This window comes from Amyelois transitella, chromosome 11 (assembly GCF_032362555.1).
Source record: "Amyelois transitella isolate CPQ chromosome 11, ilAmyTran1.1, whole genome shotgun sequence".
Lineage (NCBI taxonomy): Eukaryota > Metazoa > Arthropoda > Insecta > Lepidoptera > Pyralidae > Amyelois > Amyelois transitella.
In genome coordinates this window covers 5622633-5643993 of record NC_083514.1, presented here as the reverse complement: position 1 = coordinate 5643993, position 21361 = coordinate 5622633, and the positions used below count along the sequence as shown (strand labels likewise).

The following is a 21361-nucleotide window of genomic DNA, read 5'->3' as shown; positions in this document are numbered from 1 at the left end:
TATTTTTTCTAAAAAACTATTTATGCAGAGGTTATAAACGAGGGATAGATCGTAAAAAAACCTGCATAGCCAGGCAACTGAATATGCGTGTATGTGTTTTAATATGGGATCCCGGCAAACGTCAACAATTATTGTTTGTAACGAATAAACTCAAAAATTAATTGACATCAGGAAGAACAACTTTTGCTAAGACGTCATTTCCGTATATACATATTATAGAGTAGATGGTCCTTTGGCTTCCACATCACATGAACCAGATTTTCCATTTTTTTTTTCGCCAATAGAAAATGCTTATAAGTTTGAACAATTTTTGTTAAGACGTCTTTTCGATATTTCTTATAGTTAAGCTGAGCTGTTATGGTTCGAAATCAGCTGTTTCCAAAGTAAATCATACCCATATGTTGGCCAGGCATAAGAGCTATACAAAAAAAATTTCATTCAAATCCGTTCAGTAGGTCCAGAGAGTAACTTGTACAAACAAACATGCACAGACTTTTATTTTTCAAATCAGCTAGTTTATATATGAATTATCTGCATACATTTTAACTGCATTAATCATTTTCAAATGAAAGCGAAACTACATTGTAAACAAATTTAAGTCAAAATAGTGTTATTCGAAATTGAGACACGGTCGAAATAATTTTTATCTAAATTCAGACCTACAGTCATATACAGGATCTATTTCATTAAATTATAAAAACCTAGAAATCAACGATTTTTTCTATTTAACACATTCTGTAGGTTATTTGTGATAGTTTTATAACTTGTTAAATTGCGGCACAAACTTGATTTATCTCAAAATAACAAAAAAATTAAATAAATTTTAAGCAATTCCTTCAACAGGTTTGCAGGTGTGAAACACTATATTTTAAAATACGACTAATTTTGCAATTCTATGTATTTATAATATATGTTATTAATATGCATAGGAAGATGTTACTAATATCTATATTTAATTTAATTATCTAAAATCTATGTACGTTCATTATATAAGCGTAAGATAGAAGCGATTCTTCAAATATTGTAATGGCAACTGCTACCGTTCAGACAGTGCCACCCATTTATATGTCTATAGGTGTAAATATATTTCAGTAAAAAATAATTAAAAATTTAACTTTTTTTATCATAGATATTTGTCTAACAAAACACCTAGTTATAGCATAAACTATGTATATATAATTTATGCCGAAATTAAAGCTTTGAAATCTAGCAACAGGGGTGTTGCAACTGAGCAAAACGAACTTTTTATAGAGTTTTGAGGAAGCTACAAAAATACTTTCAAGGAACTGTTTTATTTGCGTATTTTGACTTTAAAATGTTTCATATTGTGCTCAAAATACCTCCCTGTGTAGCTGTAAATAAAAATATTTAGTAGAGGCAGTTATTATCTTATTTTGTTAAAAAAATTGCATGTTTTATACGAAACTGGCATAAAAATTGCGTTTTAATTTTTGCACAAATTGGACCACAAAATGGAAAATTTTGTATATTTTTTCATAAGACATCAGGTGTGAGAGTGATCGCCCTTTGATTGATTTCCGTTGATTATTGAACGAGTTCTGTCATTTTAACCTTGGTGATGGCACATTATTACCACAAAACTGATATATATGTCTCGATGGCATAATTAATATGCTAAATGTGTCATATTGCACGGATTTAAAGTCTATTTTGCTGGCAATAAAATAAAGCATATAAGAAGGAAGTCCGGTTTCTTGGGTGTCCTATAAAATAGACGTTTAGGATGAGACCACTACCATTCAGCCGTGACGACCTGAAAATCAAACACAATGATCTACCAACTGGTAAGTCACCTGTAAAGACCTAACATTTGAATTTTGTATTCTTTTAATAATATTTTGTATCAATTTTTATGTTAAGTTTTAATTTCAAGAAAATAAGAATAATCCTCAGAAATTAAGCAAAAGCTGTACAAAGGCTAACCTAAGAGAGATACATTTCTTTAAATATGAACAATTAAGTGAATTTCCTTTATTTAAATATAATACACGCCTAGATACCACCTCTGTTTTTCTGGAAGCGGTTATACGAATGACTACTTACTAATTCCTCATTTGTTTCCCTCGAGGTATCAAGGGATACAAATTCTATAATTATTATCACAGCAATTTAAACTGAAAGTCCTAAACATTTTGGTATTTTTATTCATTCATTTATTTATTAAGAATTAATTAGAAAGTTATCAATTTTGATTACTGTAACAACCACTTAAGTTTTCAAAACTGTCAGTTAAGTCTAGGGTGAACTATACAGATAATAATATAACGGAACTCATTCTGTGATTTCAGCTTATCTTCACCGCCGTCCTGGGGCTGTCTGCGGCCGCCGCCAAGCCTAACAACTACTATCTCCCACCTACCAATGGCGTGGCTTACCAGACGCAAACAATTGCTGCCCCCGCCGTTGCCACTGCCTCTGTAGCCGCGCCCGCTGTCCGTGTTGCCGCGCCATCGTACACCGCATCATACGCCGCGCCCGCATTCGCTGCCCCAGCGTACGCTGCTCCTGTAGCTAAGACATACGCCGCCCCAGCTGTTGCCACACACGCCATCGCCGCACCGGCCTACCAAGTGTCTACTCAAGCCATCGCTGCCCCGTCTTACCCCGCGCCAGCCGTCCGTGTCGCTTCCCCAGTTAGTTATGGCGCCCAGGCCATCGCCTACTCTGCCCCAGCCGTAGCTGCCGCTCCCGCTGCCGTCGCCTACCCTGCCCACACCGTGTCAGCCTACCCAACCCATACAGTATCAGCCTACCCTGCCCAAACCGTAGCAGCTGCCCCCGCTGCCGTCGCCTACACCGCTCCTGTAGCATATTCTTCACCATCTGTGGCCGCAGCCCCAGCTGCAGTGACCTACTCAGCCCCAGCTGTTGCCGCCGCTCCCGCTGCCGTTGCATACTCCGCCCCAGCCGTTGCCTACTCCGCCCCGGCCGTCGCCGCTGCCCCCGCTGGCTTCGCATACTCTGCCCCCGTCGCCTACTCCGGCTACGCCGCGACCGCACCCGTCTACTCTGGCTATGGTTACATCAAGAAGTAAATTAACTCAAAACAATAGACTATCAAATAAAATGAACTGCTGAAATTTCACTTTATTGTTTTATTATTTTACGCTTATTCTAAATTATTTATATATATATTATATTATTATAAATATCACCTATGCCTTGACAAATAGGAAACGGTCTGGTAAAAGGTCTCTTCAAGAGTACCCTTAAATAATCTTTTTATGCAGGATGATTAAAAAATGATTGATGAATGGTAGATGAAACAATGCTGTTTAGTTAAATGCTCTTTCACTTAGTTATCTCCATGGCAAACGAGGTGGACTGGTCTAATTCTAAACTGCCACGACCACACTAACAGCAGTAAGTTAGTACTTTTCACCTATCTCTTCTGGCGTGTTTCCATTTGCCCTCTGCCACTAAACTTTGCAGCCTGTAGTCTGCTTTTCTACTTTCCTCTTTTCACAAACAAAAATGTTGTTAGAACTTTTCACAGCAGTGGTTGTAACATAACTAGATGACTCTTATATGAGAGTAATGATTAGTTAATGAATCTTTTTAAGTAAGATGTAAGTAAATGATTACTGATGCTTTTGCGGTTAAAAATATTTTTATTGGGTATAAATACCAACCAAATTAATTGTAAAGGATATACCTAAGAATGCAACAAACCGAAAATTTAAAAATAGCCCTTTATTTAATTATTTCCAATTCATGTAGGTACACAGAAAATATAAGTATAGGAATGTTAAAAACAAGAAACAACAGTACATGGGTTCTTATTATTTCTAGAGAAATTCTTCAAGCACACCCAATATAAGAGACCTTGTACGCAAAAAAGAAACATAAATTTCTTTAGAGGGCTTCCTCGAAATTAATTATTGTTTTTTCTAAATCATCTTTAACAGTTTTAACATTGATGTATCAAAATTACAAAAAAAAACGTGAATTTCAATAAGCATTCGGCTATTGAAACTTTAGCAAAATGTCAACTGAACTAGTTTATAAAATAAAATCCTTGAGCTAATTTTACACAAATACGTAACATAACGTATTTACATAACCACAAACTGATAATTGATTAATTTTACTATAACAGATGATCGTATTTAGATCGATATACAGAGTATATATGTAAGTTAAGCCGTATTGTGGATAAATGGAAAATGTAGTTTTAATTTTCCGGAAATATTGTTATTTCCGGAAATAATATTGTTATTTCCGGAAAATTAAAACTACATTTTCCATTTATCTACCATCTACTTACAATAAAAATCTATCAAATTACGTCATAAACTGTGACTTAGACAAAAAATAATAAGCCAAGCAAAGAAAAAAAACATAAGTTCTTATTGTATTTTCCTAGATATAATACCTATAAAACATAGTCAAAGGCCTGTTTTTCATAATCATAATCATTTATTCCTTGAATATGGTTACAATATAGGTATTAAGTATTTAGGTACCTACAGTTTTTTGTGAACACGTATTCTACCTCTTAAGACGTCGGAATTATATACATATATTTTAAATTTATATTAAATTTATATATGTTCCAACTCTCTTCTGTCGGAGTGCGGAGGACGGGCACCAGTCGCTCAGGGTCTGAAGTAACACAACTAAGAATGCAACCCAGAACACTGTCTTAATAATCAAGTATTGTAAATTGGAGGTAATATAAATAAAAACCAACATAGGGAAAGGTTTGGTTAGATTTATATGTATGTTCCCCACTGAATTAAAACAGTTAGCATCTAATGATTTTACAAGATCATTATAATAACTCAATAATTTCACCCCTGCATTACTTTTGGTGCAGACAGAGCCAATTCGAAATTCATGTTACAGGTTGATAACCCATCGCTCAAAAGGAGAATATAAAATTTACAAGCCCTTTCGTTGATTAGCTTCTAGACGAACCATTAAAAGCAACTTAATAAAAATATTTGATACGCGTTATAATAACTACCAATGAATGTAGATGTTCATCGACAATATCAATTCAAATTCACCAATTTGTAGGTAAAATTCACGTTTCACATTAACATAATTAGTCCATCGAATCCGGATACAAGATGTCAACGACTGGAATATCTATCTTTTGCATTTTTAAAGGTCCAGATTTTAAAAAACTTGCCCCGACCTGTCTAACGATAATTAAGTAGGCAGACATAATGAGATCAGACACGCTTTATCGGCTTTTAAATCCTTTTTCTTTCTTTTTAAATAAATTAACACAGAATTTATAATAGATAGTACTTATTTAATATTACGTGTATTATATAAGAGGATGTTTTTAGAATTATGTCATAAGTGTTATTAACTTATTTTCAGATCAAAAAATTTTATAGGTAAAGTAAATTGTAAGTTAATATTGACTTTCCTTTTGTAATCATCTAATTTGATGTGAATGATTGGGGCACATCGAAACTCATAGAGTTATTGGGTGAAAAAGATGAAAGACATCTCTCTCTTATCTTTGAGTGTTCCCAGTTGCACCCTGGCCATAGTGCTTTCCAGCATTTTGTCCTATTTTGATGGGACCACGAGGGAGCACTGTTTCTCGTAGTTCAATATCCGTTTTCCTATAAACTATATTTAGATTTTCGGTTAATCTAAGAGATTAAAAGATAATATAAGACTTCTAAAATATTTCTCTTAAGGTTCGCCGTTTTTTACTCAATTAAACCCGGAAATTTCGATTCAGAGACAAGAACCTTGTCGCTACGCCAGTCGCAAAGCTTTAAATGGCATTTTTGGAAAGCAGCTCATCCCCAGTACTGAAAAGGCAATTGATTAACAAACATAGCTACGACCATGACCAACCTGTTATACTTTTCACGATGTAATGGCAAATGCAGTAGAATCTATGAATAACATTACACTGCAGGTAATTGCTGACCTTACAAGCAGACTGACCGGCGCCTTTAGTCTAACGATCATTTGTGTAAATGTCCAGCGTGCACTAAGCAAAGATTGATGTAAGTAGGCAAGTAATCCGAAAACTATCCCAGAATATAAAATCAATATTCCAAAGATTCACGGGTGGACAATGCATTAAAGTTTAAACATTTGTGAACAGTTACTTCTTGCTACCATACCACGTAGGTATATGAATTTCCAAATAATCTTACGTAGTAGAAATGTACTATATTAGAAAATTTTACGTTTTTAAGAAAAAAATACCAAAGTATTGCCCTCATTTGAGTTAAACACTTGTATAGACGTTTATCTTGATTATCTCTACCTTGATTATCTGGGGGCACGGCAGTGCTTCCGTCATGTCGAGGGTGAAGCAAACATTGCCGTTCCATGCTTCACTAAAACCATTTCGTTGCATTTTCAAGTCCCTATTTAAGAACTTGGATACGACCAGAACGCAGAAATTTTGTTATTCAGTAAGCTATAATCAACAGTAAGTTAAAATCCAAAATTATAAGTCTTTAGTTCCGAAGTTAAGCGAAAGTTAAGTTTCGCATTTATGACTCTCACTCACTACTAGTACTTACGCCAAATAAGATATATATATCATATAATACATGTATTCGTAGACGTTGATAAGAAAACAAATGACTTATTGAAATGATCCTGAGCCATGCCATTACATAACTTTTTTTTTTGCTTGATTGAATAGTTTTAATTTTAACCAATTTATTATGTTTTGATAATTATATTAAAAATTTATTACTAAGTCATAATCACCAAATATTTTATTTAATGTATTTTCATATACGGTTAATATATTAGAAAAAATATTTTGTTATTATGCAACTATTTCAGTAACGTCAAAATAATCACTTCAAAGTAATTACATGTGAATATCATATATCTATGTCAAGCCTGGTCCATCCATGGCGGTTTGTGGGCGGTTTTATTAGATCAGAAAAATGTTGTTCTCATCAAAAAGATATTTAACATTTCACGTGTTTGCTTTTTAATGTCAATCACCTTTAATGCCCTTAAATATGTGTGTATTATATCAAAAAGCTATCCAAATAAACTGAACTAGTTTTGTCAACTATAGCCTTGATCATTGTAAATTATTAGATAAAACTGATATATTTTAAAAGATGCGTAAGTAGAACCTTGAAGCATTAGAATAAGGTGAGTTTTAGAGCTAATTTGGAATCGAAATAGGATATTGGCCGGTTTTTGTCTGAACCTATAAAATGCTAGTTTAGGATGAACCAATATCATTCGGCTACGACAGTTGGAAACAAAACACAATCATGTACAAGCTTGTGAGTATATTTATTCATAGAAATAAAATAAACAAATAATTTAACTAGTATGTTGTCAGATAATAATGCAGTCATTTAATTTCTGTCCAGTAGTAATAATTTATATTTTTACTAACTAAGATGAAAGGTGGCTAACGATGATTGAATTTTTTTTGGTACACCAACATACATTACATTTTCTCATAATTTCTTTCCACTAGAGAGTGGAGTCTTATAATAGAAATATTTCGTTCATCATATGTCCAATCACAATCTAAGCTTTGGGCTTCGAATTATCGAGACCCAAATAAGGCAACAATGAGAGTAATGCTTTACATGCTGTTATCTTTAAGCCATACAGCTGAACGTGGCCTTGTTTTATTTTTGGCTATGTCTACCCCGTAAGAGATAAAGACATGATTATATGTTTTATGTGTGCAGAGATTTATATTGACTACAACCTTTAGAATTTTTGTCATCTACCATTTCGAATTTTAATCAGTTCCTAGGACCCAAAGAGAGTTGTATGTTTTAGTAAGCAAAAATACACACGGCTATCTCGTCTTAAAAAAGGTACTGAAATGTTCAATTCTATTTTTCAGCTATTCGTCGCCGCCGTGCTCGGCCTTGCCGCCGCCAAGCCCCAATTCGTCGCCCCGGTGGCGTACTCCACTGCTGCTGTGCACGCGCCTGCCGCAGTTGCCTACTCCGCCCCTGCCGCGGTCTCCTACTCCGCCCCCGCCGCCGTCGCCTACTCCGCCCCAGCTGTCTCTTACGCCAAGCCTGTCGTAGCTGTCTCAGCCCCGGCTGTCGCCCACGCCGTCGCCTACTCCGCCCCAGCTGTCTCCTACACCAGGTCCGTTGTACCAGCCGTCGCGACCCCCGTGACCTACTCCGCCCCAGCAGTGACCTACGCTAAACCTGTGGTCGCCGCCGCCGTCGCCCCTGCTGTGACCCCCGTCGCCTACTCCGCCCCAGCTGTCACTTACGCCAAGCCCGTCGTATCCGCTGCAGTCGCCCCAGTAGCTTACTCCGCTCCCGTGTCTTACTCTGCTCCCGTCTCTTACTCCGCTCCAGTGGCGTACTCAGGATACACCGCCCCCGTCGCGTACTCTGGCTTCGCCGCGTCCCCCTACGCGTACTCTGGTATCAACAGCTACGAATACGCCGTCGGTTACGACTACCCCTCTTACCTGTGGAAGAAGAAGTAAGCACCCAATCTAAGTCAACTATCGATAACGTATGATTGCTATGTTTTTGTAATTTAAGTACAAAATAAATGTTTTTTGATTAATCAAATACCTTTTTTATTTATTTATAACAATTTCACTAATTTAATCTATTATTTTTCATGTAAGTATAAATATCGCTTTTTATAAGGACGTGTAACTGGACAGCGATAGATTTTCGCGCGATGCTGGGCTGGCTATAGACCGGGTTACATCATCCTTATCTCCGCTGTGGAAAGGAGCCCAGAGTATGTCCTTGGACCATGGATCCTAGATTGAGTTTTTACACGAAGCGGCTACTACATCTGTCCCCCGTAACCTTTTCAGAAAAACCTTAACATTTATTGGATCATGTTACATATTCAGTTGTGCAGGTTGCCTCACGATATTTACCCTCACCGTAAGACCATCGGTTAGTATTCAAACTAATGCACAAAACTACAAAAATATTCATTAGTCAACGTGGGATTTGAAACTGTGCCTTTATGCATAACACACATTTTATTCGAGCAGCTTACCGATTCAACAACCGATGCTCATTTTTAAATTAACTGGCTGGATAAATTACTTGAATTTAACAGGAGTATTTCAAATGTACGTCCTATTTTATTTGACCAAAATACTATAACTTTGCTCTTATCCAACTTAATCAATAAGTATGATTATCTATCTATATATATAAAACTCTTCCGTTACTGAGTGACTGACTGACAGACAACGCACAGTCGAAACTACTGGTCGTAGACAGCTGAAATTTGGAATGTAGGTTCCTTGGGATATGTAGGGGAGCACTAAGAAAGGATTTTTGGAAATTCAACCCCCAAGGGGGGGAAAAGGGGTAAAAACGTTTCTATGAAAAATATTAAACCCAAGGATTATAAACTTGAAACTTGGCATGAACACGTACATAGGCAAGTAAATATGTTTGTCATTATAAGTTTTTTCAAACTACCCTCCAATCGTGATTTAGGGGGTGCGATTGGGTGACTGATTTATTAACGCACAGCCGAAACCGCTCGGTTTAGGAGTCTGAGATTTTGAACAGAGGTTCCTTTAGTAACATAAGTGAGCACTAAGAAGGGATTTTTGAAATGTCAACCCCCAAGGGGGGGAAACGGGATAAACTGAGCCGGGGCTGCGGGAAAGTTCTAACGAGATACCGTGGCCCCGGAACGCAAAGGGCAACTGAAGGAACGAGGTGGGTTTTAGTCAGTAAAAGTCTGACACTCCCTTCCGTTCCACCCAGAGCGGGAGAGGTCATTTGATGATTTCCCATCCTTAAAAAAAAAGACTTTGTATGACAACTTTCAGTCGTCTATTTAACATACATAATAACATACATAATTATGTACATACATGCATAACATTAATAACATCACGCCTTTAAATCCCTATTTTGTGTTAACACTACCCATACAAACAGCTAAAAGGAAACAAGTGAAGAGACGAAATTTGTCCGCATCCATTTTCACCTAAATTCTTAACGTTAATGAGATTTACTTTTTATTATCAGGTCAACCTAATAGCCTCACATGTACGTATAACTTCGTAAGAATTTTCTTTCAACTCCTAACCGTTGAGGAGTTGTACCTTCCATCATCAGCTCATTCACATGGGATGATGACTATCAGACGCAAATACTTAAACAGATCTATGAAATTGTCAAAAACGTAATTGCCTGTAAATTTGAGGTTTGCCCTTGATTTCCCTGGAATACCATCATCAGATCCTGACTAGGTAACAACGGGACCAACTTGAAAGTATACTCTACCGAACAAAAAAAGAATCACGTAAATCGGTCCATAAATCTCGGCGTAATCGGTATGCATAAATAAAACACCCGAATTTTATTTTCTATTAACTATCACGAGGCTACATCATCCCTGAGTAACACAGGCTATATTTAATTCCAGTTGTAACAAGATTTCAGCCTGTGGAAGAAAAAGCCCTGTCGAGATCATTAAAAAACGCTATATATAACCGAATTACACGTGGGCGAAGCCGCGGGCGGAAAGCTAGTTTACTGTATAAAATTAAGTACGAGTATGATTTCCTAAATATTCTAAGGGCTCACATCACATAAAGATTATAAATTAAATATACATATTTTGGTAAAACGAATTTTTATTACAATTCATTTCACAACTCAAAAAATTTAACGCCTTTTCCAGTATCCAGAATATCCCAGACCATATCCGTAGTTTCCATAACCAGTATATGCAGGAGCTGCAGCGTATCCATCAGAGTATGCAATTGGCGCTGCGGAGTAACCAGCGGAGTACGCTATAGGTGAGGCGTAGCCAGCTGAATACGTAATGGGGGCAGCATGACCAGCGGAGTAAGCGGCGGGGGCGGTTGCGATAACTGGAGCAGCTGCGACGGTCGGGGCAGCACCAAAGGCTGGAGCAGCCAGTGAAGCCACGGCCGGGGCAACGGAGACAGCTGGGGCAGCCACAGCGGGGGCAGCGTAAGCAGCAGCGATGGCGGGAGCTGAGTGGGCTACCGCTGGGTAGGCAACTGCAGTAGTTTCACCAGCAGCGGGATAAACAAAGAGGTTGCTAGGTTTGGCGGCAGCTAGGCCTAGGATGGCAGCTACAACAAACTGAAAATAAATAATTGAACTCGATTAAACAAAACTCAAAATTGTATCTAGGTACTTTTTAAATGTTTTTATACAAATAGCAGTTTTTATACAACCTCGTTCGATCATCAGGAAATTTGGCGGTATAATTTATTTTGTGCTATTACAGAAATATATTCGAAGAAATACGGCTATTTAGATTACTACCTAGTTGTTTTCATAATCATAACAATACATAATATTTAGTATTCACAAGGGAACTTACCAATTTGTACATGATTGTTATTTTGTTTTCGGTCTGAGATGCTGAATGATGTTACGTCTCCCAACCGTCGATATATATAGCAATTTCTGAAAACCGGCCCATTTTTTGACCTCGGTGACTATTCTTATTTTACAAGTCGTCGAGCTCGATGAATTAAAAATTTATTATTATACAAAGGCTACTTTTTGTAGTAGGAGTCATAATTTCTTGTGTATTTTTTTTGGTGGATGTAGCGAAAGAAGTATGCAGGGATTGTGACCAGTGAAAATATTTCGCCTCTGCCTATCTCTTCGGGAAAGAGGATTGTATATATGTATTTTCTACAGTTTTACCAAAGGGAATGACAAATTATAACACCTTCTTACAACCATTGCATTGCAAAAAGACAATATCTTTACAACCTTCATAACTGTACAATTTAATTAAGAATACCTAACCTATCCCTTGCCTGTAATGTAGGTCAGTTTTGTACTTAGATTCAAAGTGCTTTGTGAATCATTTAAGTTTATAAACATGAAATTCGGTCAGTGTTTATTTTAACATCAACTGTTCGATAAAAGTTTAAATCCAGCGGAACTAGCATGTGCACCCGCGGCAACGTTTATACCATAAAAAAGTCCCGTTTCACGTTATAATTAAAAGCAAAACGCTGATAGCACGACAAAAACGTCGTCGCGCGTGCTATGCAAGCCTCGTGACCCGAGCCTAGTGGTCATCAAGCCAGGTTATCAGTGTTGCAGTCCTGGTTTAAATCTCACGTGAGGTCAATTACATTTTCTTGTTTACTGATACTCAAATTGGCCTACGAATTGTTTGTTAGTCTAATAGGCGTTGAGGAAAACCTACACACCCAGGCCACTGAATGTACCTGTAACTATAATTCAAGCAGATACTTGTTTCCCTGTTAATAGGGTCATAAAATCCAATCATGATCTTTTGACCTTCAAATAAACTCAGATACTTTCTAGAAAAGATGCAACTGATAAAAATTCAGAGATGAAACAAAATCCTTCAGCAAAATATTTTGATATGTAGATTCATACCTAACGTGGGTACATCCTTAAACAAATTAGGGGTAACAAATCTAACATGATCCGCTTTAACGCATTATCATTAGCAAGGTCAGTGGGAAACGCTAGTTATTTCGGAATACACACCGTTCTGCTGTGATTATACATTCTTTTGTACTCTACAACTATTTAACGAGGCCTTGAATTCCATTCAAAGAATCTTTTATCTTTCATAACCATACATTTGTTGCTGCGTCCATTTAGTGACCGAAATATATAAGGTAGTCCATTTTTATGAAAACCAGTGCATTTCCAATAGTTAATAGATAAACAGTAGACGTAATTTAAGAAGATAACAAAAATGTTAAAAATATTTTTGGTAAGTGGAAATTGGATTTTACTTCTCTTATTTCGTTAAATAGTTGTTTATTTACGGTGTTAATAAACATATATTATTATTTTTTAGTTTCTTCATCCTACAGTAAAAGATTTTTTCTTTCTTTCGCTTTAACATCCATCAATTTCAAAAATTTTCGTTTAATTTCTTTATATTTCTAAGATGTATCACATCTTTTTAAATTATTTTAGATTGAGATTTTGTTATTCTACGTATTTTTTTTTAAATTATGGTTACACATGATAAGCTAATAGAAATATTTGTCCATGTCAGATTTCTGACATATTTTAAGCTAAAATATCCATTATTTTAAAGTTATTTATTGAACACCTTTGTCAATACTTTCTAAAACACTTACATAATAGTATAAATTCCTATATTCCTAGATACCTTTCCGGCGTGTTCCTGAAATTCGTTACACAATACTCTAAACCGATTAGGAAGAACATATGCGATTACGTGTCCATATATTACGCAATTTGTCATTACAGATGTCAGTTTTGGCTGCGGTGTCAGTATCAGGGGATCCATTATTGATCAGCCCTTACGTGTCATCGTACCTGACGCCGCCCCTGGCGTCAGCTGCGTACGTGGCGCCATCTGCAGCGGTTATAGCTGCCCCGTCGGTACCTGCAGCCGTCCCAGCGGTGCCTGCCGCCGTCCCTGCTGCCGTACCGTACTCTTCAGTATCAGCCTATAGCTATGGATCAGCGTATACAGTGCAAGATTATGCACCCACTCTAGTCAACGCAGCGCCCCCCGCTTTAGCTTATAGTCTTCCATACGCATACGCTGCAGATTATTTCTACCGAAGATAAATGTAGGATACCATTACTTCGACTACGTATTCAATGCGGCCATATTTATTGAAAGAACAAAATAAAAATGTGAGATCGATGTTTTTGTTTTACTTTGTTGAAAAAAATGAACTTTACATTCCTACGTGTACTATTATTTAAACAACCAGAACATAGGTTTATGGAACAAAACTGCTCCAAGTCACATCATCAGAAAATAATGCTGACCAATGATATATTTTTTTTTATACGTAACTTTTCAATTATTTAAAATTAATAATAAAATGTGTTTTTTTTATTCTTTAAATCTTTACTGGACGCTTATTAACTGTCAGAAAAAAAATTAAGTAAAGTAGTGTATTTAGGAATAACTAACCCAAAATGGGGAAACTAATTTAACCAAACAGAAGTTTATATAAACAAAGTAGTTCTGAAACAAGACAACTAGTTAAATAAATTGCATGCAAATTGACAGTTATTATGAGTTTCTCGTCAGAAACATCCAACTTACCGTTTTTCATGTTCTAATTATAATAAGCACTTACGGTAATGCAGCTTCTATTATTCTCATTAGCTTAACTTGGTTAGGTAAATAGGGAATAACCGCATTGTTCTGATACAGAAATTAAAAAGTTAGATCACAGTATGTATAGGTACATACTGTGGTCTAACTTTTTAACAAAGCCACGTTTATTATTAACATTATTTCATGGAGATCGGTTCAATAGTTTTGATGTGAAAGATGGTAAAATATACACACGAACACACTTTCACGTTTATAATATAAGTATGGATTGGAGCCGAAATCTTATAGTTCAGAAGCAGGAACATAAATTACACAAACGTTGCTATAACAAATTTAGCTAATATGCACTGATTTGGCCATTTTTCGCCTCATTATTATAAAATACTTCGTTGACATTGAGTGTGTTCCGATGATCTTCTTAGCGGTCGAACTTGTAAATCATTGTCATTATACATACTAAGCTGCATTATCTTATCTTATTGTTGGATATGGTTCGCATCTACTAAGGTAATGTAATAAAATATTTACAAAAAGTGGCCTTGATTTATCCCTTCGACTGCTCTAATATTAACCAATTACACAAATAAAACAAAAAAAAATGATGCAGTAAAAACTATAATTAAATCAAATTTGGCGTATCGGTATCATATTTTTTGCAGCGGTCGTATATCAAGATTAGCGAACGTAGTATCCATTGTAGGCGTAAGGTAACGCAGCGTAGGGCGCAGAGTAGGCTACAGGGCTGTATCCAGAGTATCCCACGGGAACAACGCCGGGAGCGGCCGCGTAGGTCAGCAATTGCGGCTCAGGCTTGGGGCTGGCGAAGGCCACAGCCAGAAAGGCGAAGAGAGCGAACTGAAAAAAAAACGAGTCATTACAGTTAAAGTAATTAACCGTTTTTTTAGGGAACTAAATATTTTATATAAATAATTACTAATATAAGAACTATTTATTAATCTAAAATGAAACTTCTAAAAAAGAGATAAATATAATTCTAGCATTATTAATCTGAGAAAAACTGTTTTCTTCGCCTTGGATTGGCCACAAGTATCTCACAAAGTTCACCAAAGTATTATTACTTATCACTCACGTTATCTTCTTGTGGATATTAGCGAGTAGGTATAAAACCTGAGTAAGCGACTTAAATACTTGCACTGTTGTATTTCAACTGTTAATGTTGTATTATAACTAGAATATTACTAGGATACCCTAACTAGGCTAGCGTCAGTCATACGGCTTGTATAAATATTGCAAAATTTTTATACAGCATTAAAAATCTGACATATTTAATGTTATCTTTGCGCATTGTAGCGAAGTCTACAGCTACTACATTTATAAAGCAAAAATGTTACGATATTTTACGCGTGATAAAGTAAAGCGGTCGCGTAAATGTCACCGGCAATTTGCGTTGAGGTGTGAACGTGGTCTGCCAATATGCACTAGCCCGAACATCAAAAGAACCTTAGACCAAGTGCGATATAAGATCAAAAATTTACCTAAGAACCTTTCAATATGTAATTTAACCGTATAAGTAAAATGTTCACTGGTATCTTATACAGTTGGGCTTAGATCAATGGACATTAAACAAGCATACCTACTAATATTTTATATTCCATCAGCAATACATTTAAACCATATAAAATATTTTGCCAAACGCTTGGCAGTTAGTTTATCGGCAAATTACAAGCCTCGATCTTTATTTTTTCACAGATGGCCATAAATCGGACATCATTAAAAATATTGTTTGCACATAAACTGTCATGTCATATACATACCCATAACAGCGCATTTGTTATCAAAGCTATGTTATCAAGGTTGGTAAAATATTGTTTTAATTTATGTAATTTTACAAGCAAAGAAACAATTTACCACATATCTAAAAAAGTTTTTCTGAATTATTTCTTGTTCAGTCGTATACCTTTTTATCTTGTATTTTTTATTATAACTTAAGCTAATTATTAAAATGCTTACCAGTCTGAAGAACATGTTGAAGTTTTACTTTGAGGAGTGACCACAAGTAATAAATGTGATAAGTTTGTACTGTCTTATATACGAAATGGGAACGACCACGCCCGGTACTTGTCTCAGTGTATGTGACAAAAAGTGTCCTTGATCTTCAAAATAATAAATGTATTCATTGTACGTACTAAGATAATCGACATCCGTGTTAGGCGTCACCCATCACCGCTTACGCATATGAAATTATAGGGTCCAAGATTAGGATCGCTACTTTATGGTCGTTATGACTATAAAGCAAGATCGATCGGTATCCTATCAAAGGTATACTTAAGACAAAAAAAACTGAATATGCCAACGGCATTTTAGCAAAATCTGATAAATTAATATCTGTGGTCTGCATAACCTAAAGAGGGCATTTTCAAGAACATGATAATAAATAGCTCTAGCACTTATATAAAATAAAATGCTTCTGAAAACAATAAAACAAATCTAAAGGAGAACAAACATACTAATACCTAACAAATAAAACTCACATAGCGAACTAAAATATTTAATTGTTACATTTAAAAATATTCAAATAATTACAAAATATATCACATTGGCAACAAAAAATAAAAATAAAGAAACAAAATGGACAAAACATTTCGGCAGTTAGTAGAGATCAAAATGTACATTAAAACTCAGTAATATCCATATCCGTAATTATAAGGTGATCCGTAACCGTATCCTGAATATCCTAGGGGGCTCGAATATCCGGAATATCCGTAGTAGCTGGGGTAACCAGAACTGTAGCCATTGTAGCCGTAGCTAGGGTAGTACTGAGGACGGGCGAAAGTCACAGCGATCAGTGCAAATAAAAATACCTGTAACAAGATTTTATTTCAGTACCTTAGATAAACCTTATAGCTAACTAATACTACTAGAATAATCACCAACCTGCGAAGCTTGCGGAGGTGTAAAAACCTGACTTTACCTATTCAGGATCATGGTCAAAAGGCGCACTCCAGTGAGGTAACCTTACCTACCTATAACCGAGAAAAACACCAGGAGAAAGAAGACCAATTAAAATAATGAAGACACTAGTATTGTGCAAAAATGCAGATACCTTTTTGTGTCAGATCTTTAATACAAATAATATTTCTTACAAAGTAATGTCTTATAAGGATTCTGTTTTGCTTACACTTTTTTATTTGAAATTCCGATTAAAGAAATTGGAACATAACCTTAATACACAAGTCAATTAAAACAAATAATAGGTTTTGTATGTATCGATGGTTAGTATAGGAACAGGGTGTGGACCCATTATTAGGATTTTGTAAAAGAATGTGAAAAGAAAAAAAAGACTATTTTTTTTTAAGCTAACGTCCCAGGGAGGTTTGGTGTCCGATAGCCATATCATTGGTCAAGTATTATTGGAATTTTAATTTTAAATCTGCAAAGAACTTCCGCTTTTCTTTGAAACAAATACTTCGTTGAGAATACGTGGTAAACATATCATAATGATAAACAGGTTTTCAAAATAGCTTTTAATTTATGATTCTTTATACTATTCGAATCTCATGCTAGAATTTCTCTGGCTTCAAAGGCTTTTTAGGCTTGGCTCTTAGCCTAATTATATCTCAGCGGATCAGTTAATTTTCACATAATTAACTGATCCGCTGAGACCCCAAGGCGATCACTGAAATCTGACACACATATAGCTATTATGGCAAAAGCCGGATTGTATTCTTCTATATTCACAGGAGTACATAATATAGAAGAATCTAATCGAACAAAAATACCAGAGCGACAAGAAGGCAGAAATATAGATCCTGTTACTATTACTCCTGTAAATATAGAAGAATCCAATCCAACAAAAATACCAGTGCGACAAGAAGGCAAAATATAGATCCTGTTTACATATATCTGTGAATAGTAATCAAAACCCTTCTAGGAAACAACTTACCAATTTGGCAAACATAATTGTAACTTTTGAGGTTAATCAAGGAATTCCTGTAACACTGGCTTTAGTTTACAAAGCAGACTGTTCTTATTTTTATTATTCCTGCAATATTTATAGGTGGACTTCGTCCTTGGATTCTCATGAACAATAACGGAATAAATATACATACGAATGTCAGTTGGGAATCAATGTAAATTATGAGTATGGACGCACAGTCGCAGCAAGTACGCGATCAACATCCTAAATAAGATGGCTTTTGTTTATTCTTAAAAGTTAGTATTTCAAATGAGTTGGCGACTTAAAGACATCACTTAAAATCTCCCTATTTAGTTGACCACAACTAAAGCGTCTGTTTCCTTTTGGAAACGAACAGAGGAGTTAATTGCTTTGCTCCAACCACTAATTAGTATCCCTAAAGTTGTCAGTTTATCCTTGCAAACTATACACGGCAATGACCGCTTAGCTTTAACGTTATGCTTATACGTATAGCTACTCTTTGGATATAACATGAACTTATTACAACAAATTAGGAAGGGTGCTATTTTCCATATTTCAGAAGGAATAATCGGGAAACGTGATATGTTGAACAACACTGTGGAGAGGAAGTTTCTAAAATGATTATTTTAAGTAAGTAAATAATATTAAAATTAATGAAAAATTGCAATTTCGTACTTCATGTCTTGTTTGCTCTCAAATAAGTTCAGTTACTTTTTTTCCTGTAATTAAAGATCCTCTTAATGTGTCGATTACATAAAGTTAATGTAACTAATCCATTTAATAGATACTCTTTTTAATAATTTCTTGCAAATGTACTTTTATAACCAATTTTATTTCTCTTTAATAAGAAAACCAATCATACAAGAAGTCATAAAGAAGTCTTATAAAAGAAAAAAGTCTGCCCAAGTAGATTATCGAAGTAAACAAATGAGAAGCCTCATTGAAACCGGGCTATTGTTATATAAATTAATCCATACAATCAAATCCATATAAGGACAGACAGGATGTAAAACATTTAACGAGATCAGGGATCATCGACCTCAGTACTCCAAGTACTACTTTAATGTTGTCATCTTAGACAATATGGAGCAAGTACAAATGCTGTTTAGATCAAGGTTAATATTTTGTTATATATAGTCCACAATATTAGTAACAACTATGATTCAATAGAGTCAGTACTTACTAGCAACATGTTCGCCAAAATCGTAAGTACTTAATTATTTTGAAATATGATGAAGTTATTTCTCTGTTCTACATTTAACAGCAATAAGATCATAAACGACTTAACCACACGTAAATGCGTATAGTTTTTCCGCAATTAAATCTCTCATATTTTCATAAAATATATCGTAAGTTATGCCATAATTATCCCGATATAATGTTCTGACCCAACAATTGTATTGAGCATAAGAAAATGTTCTGTTTTCTTAAATGATTTCTTACTAAATATACAAATATGATTATTAGCGAACCTTGCATCTCTAGCACAGTTTTTTAATCACTTGTATAATCAATTGTGTTTGTGATAACTGAGAGTGTGTGATCGTTTAGATCAGTACTTATAATTAATATTGATCTAAACGATCGCTCTGTCAAGAACATACGAAATAGAAGAACTTGTCCATCTTTACTGGCTTGGCATATGGGTTAAACTAATAGTTACAAAATTAATTGTTACTTATTTTTGTTTAAGTTCGCCCTATTCGCTTTGGTGGCTGTAGCCCTAGCGGCTCCCAACCCCAAGCCCGCGCCTGCGCCGGCGCCCGCGCCCGCCCCGCAGTTCCTGACGTACAGCGCGGGCCTGGACTACGTGTACCCCGGCGCGGCCGTCCCGTCCGTCGTGTCCCCGTACTCCGCTCCGCTCGCGTACTCCGCCTTTCCCGGTGCCGTCTACTACCGCTGAAATCTAAAATAGAACCAATATCCGCAACGAACTATGATGTATCTACCAATAACTAGAAATTAAAATTTTAATGTGCATATATATTTTTTCATTATTTAGTCACAAAAAGTCTAGTAAAACTTATTGGAAAAGTAATAGCTAATTAATTGATACACAAAATATTCTGTTCACATTGTAAATGACAGATAAAGCTGACATTTGAAAATTGTAAAGGATTTCCAATAATTGGAAAGGATTTCAAATATTTTATAGGGATGGCAACAAAGACTGACTTACGGTGATGGAAACATCGTGGTTTGCGAAGGTAAGACGAGGATCGTTTCGTGTCAAAACCTGACTTACGCAATCCAGGCCAAGATCAACATCAAAGGTGCATCCCGGACTTTCTACAGAGATGTGAGAATGTAAACAGGAATACCACCAGGAGGCCCTATTCAATACGTTACGGGAATTTTTAGTTTAAATTTTGACCCTATATATGTATGTATATTTTATATTCATTTAAAAATAAGATGGGAAAGACCACTTTGAATAAATCTAATTAAAAAAAAACTATGTCGCCGATGAATAAAAAAAATAAAACTACATTTATTGAGACATCATAATAACAAATAAGGTTCATGAAGCGAACAAAAACTTAGTTGTGGCGTCACACTTAAATAGCGTTTTTACGGGACGTTTTATACTAGCTCGCCTAAATAATGTGCACTTCATTATATCTCAGGCAGTTTTTTTGTTTATTGATGCAATTATTTCATCAATGTTTTGAACAAAATTAACTATTGGTAGGAATTGAATCAACTTTGAAAATTATATTCATTCATTCATTCATATAATCGCGTCTAAATCCCTTGCTGAGTAGACAGGTTAAATGATGGAATTGCCATTCAAATAGTGACAGCCTATCGCCTAAAAGAAGAATCTCAAGTTCATAAATTATTTTAAAAATAAACTAAAGAATAATCCAGGGACAGCTACATACATATAATAAATTCTTAACGATAATATATTCTTTGTAAACTTCTTATATCATCTGTGCCGTAATAACTGCGCAGTAGGAAAAAATATATATGCCAAATAATACTCGTCATTATAATGTGTATGCATTGCACGTTAACTTCAAGCTACCTAGGTAACTGTTCGCAAAAAAAAAATCTTATCTGTGCTCTATCTACCCATAGACATGTACGGCGTCGTAATTTTATTATATGGTAATTTTACTCGACTATATGCAATAAATTTGTTGGTACTATTATGTTATATGCCGTGTGGTTCCCAGTACCAATACAAAAAAGAATAGGACCACTCCATCTCTTTCCCATGGATGTCGTAAAAGGCGACTAAAGGATAGGCTAACAAACTTGGGATTCTTTTTTAGGCGAAGGGCTAGCAACCTGTCACTATTTGAATCTCAATTCTATCTTTAAGCCAAATAGCTGAACGTGGCCATTCAGTCCTTTCAAGACTATTGACTCTGTCTACCGCAAGGAATATAGACGTGACCATATGTAGGT

The 21361-nt window shown here is 35.6% G+C and overlaps 2 protein-coding genes and 2 long non-coding RNA genes across 5 annotated transcripts; 2 read left to right on the top strand and 2 right to left on the bottom strand.

Moving 5' to 3' along the window:
• The first annotated feature begins 1752 nt into the window (after positions 1 to 1752).
• On the top strand, positions 1753 to 13620 carry LOC106135074 (ice-structuring glycoprotein). Its single transcript, XM_060946642.1, has 4 exons — positions 1753 to 1805; positions 2310 to 2970; positions 7941 to 8449; positions 13215 to 13620. The coding sequence occupies exons 1-4, from the start codon at positions 1791 to 1793 to the stop codon at positions 13539 to 13541; spliced, it is 1512 nt and encodes a 503-aa protein (XP_060802625.1). The 5' UTR covers positions 1753 to 1790; the 3' UTR covers positions 13542 to 13620.
• A 1023-nt stretch (positions 13621 to 14643) lies between these two features.
• LOC106135003 (uncharacterized) lies at positions 14644 to 16152 on the bottom strand. The gene is made up of 2 exons (XR_001228614.2): positions 16018 to 16152; positions 14644 to 14901 (listed from the first exon to the last, which is right to left on the bottom strand). It is a non-coding gene; the product is annotated as an uncharacterized LOC106135003 (long non-coding RNA).
• Positions 16153 to 16541: 389 nt separating this feature from the next.
• LOC132902246 (uncharacterized) lies at positions 16542 to 18082 on the bottom strand. Its single transcript, XR_009657065.1, has 2 exons — positions 17951 to 18082; positions 16542 to 16868 (listed from the first exon to the last, which is right to left on the bottom strand). It is a non-coding gene; the product is annotated as an uncharacterized LOC132902246 (long non-coding RNA).
• A 195-nt stretch (positions 18083 to 18277) lies between these two features.
• LOC106135005 (neuropeptide-like 3) lies at positions 18278 to 19888 on the top strand. Of its 2 annotated transcripts, none has more exons than XR_001228615.2 (2): positions 18278 to 18574; positions 19638 to 19752. XR_001228615.2 is itself a non-coding variant. In XM_013335164.2 (2 exons), the coding sequence occupies exons 1-2, from the start codon at positions 19135 to 19137 to the stop codon at positions 19845 to 19847; spliced, it is 225 nt and encodes a 74-aa protein (XP_013190618.2). In that variant the 5' UTR covers positions 19122 to 19134; the 3' UTR covers positions 19848 to 19888. The 2 variants fall into 2 exon arrangements, 1 of the variants encoding a protein (XP_013190618.2); XM_013335164.2 differs by lacking the exon at positions 18278 to 18574 and adding an exon at positions 19122 to 19149 and having other exon boundaries at positions 19638 to 19888.
• Positions 19889 to 21361: the final 1473 nt, after the last annotated feature.

What these genes read in the sequence shown, in the direction of transcription:
- LOC106135074 (XM_060946642.1), top strand. An exon ending in CGTCGCCGCTGCCCCCGCTG is followed by an intron (nt 2,971 to 7,940) that starts GCTTCGCATACT and finishes CGCCTGCCGCAG; the next exon opens with TTGCCTACTCCGCCCCTGCC. An exon ending in CTTACCTGTGGAAGAAGAAG is followed by an intron (nt 8,450 to 13,214) that starts TAAGCACCCAAT and finishes TTGTCATTACAG; the next exon opens with ATGTCAGTTTTGGCTGCGGT.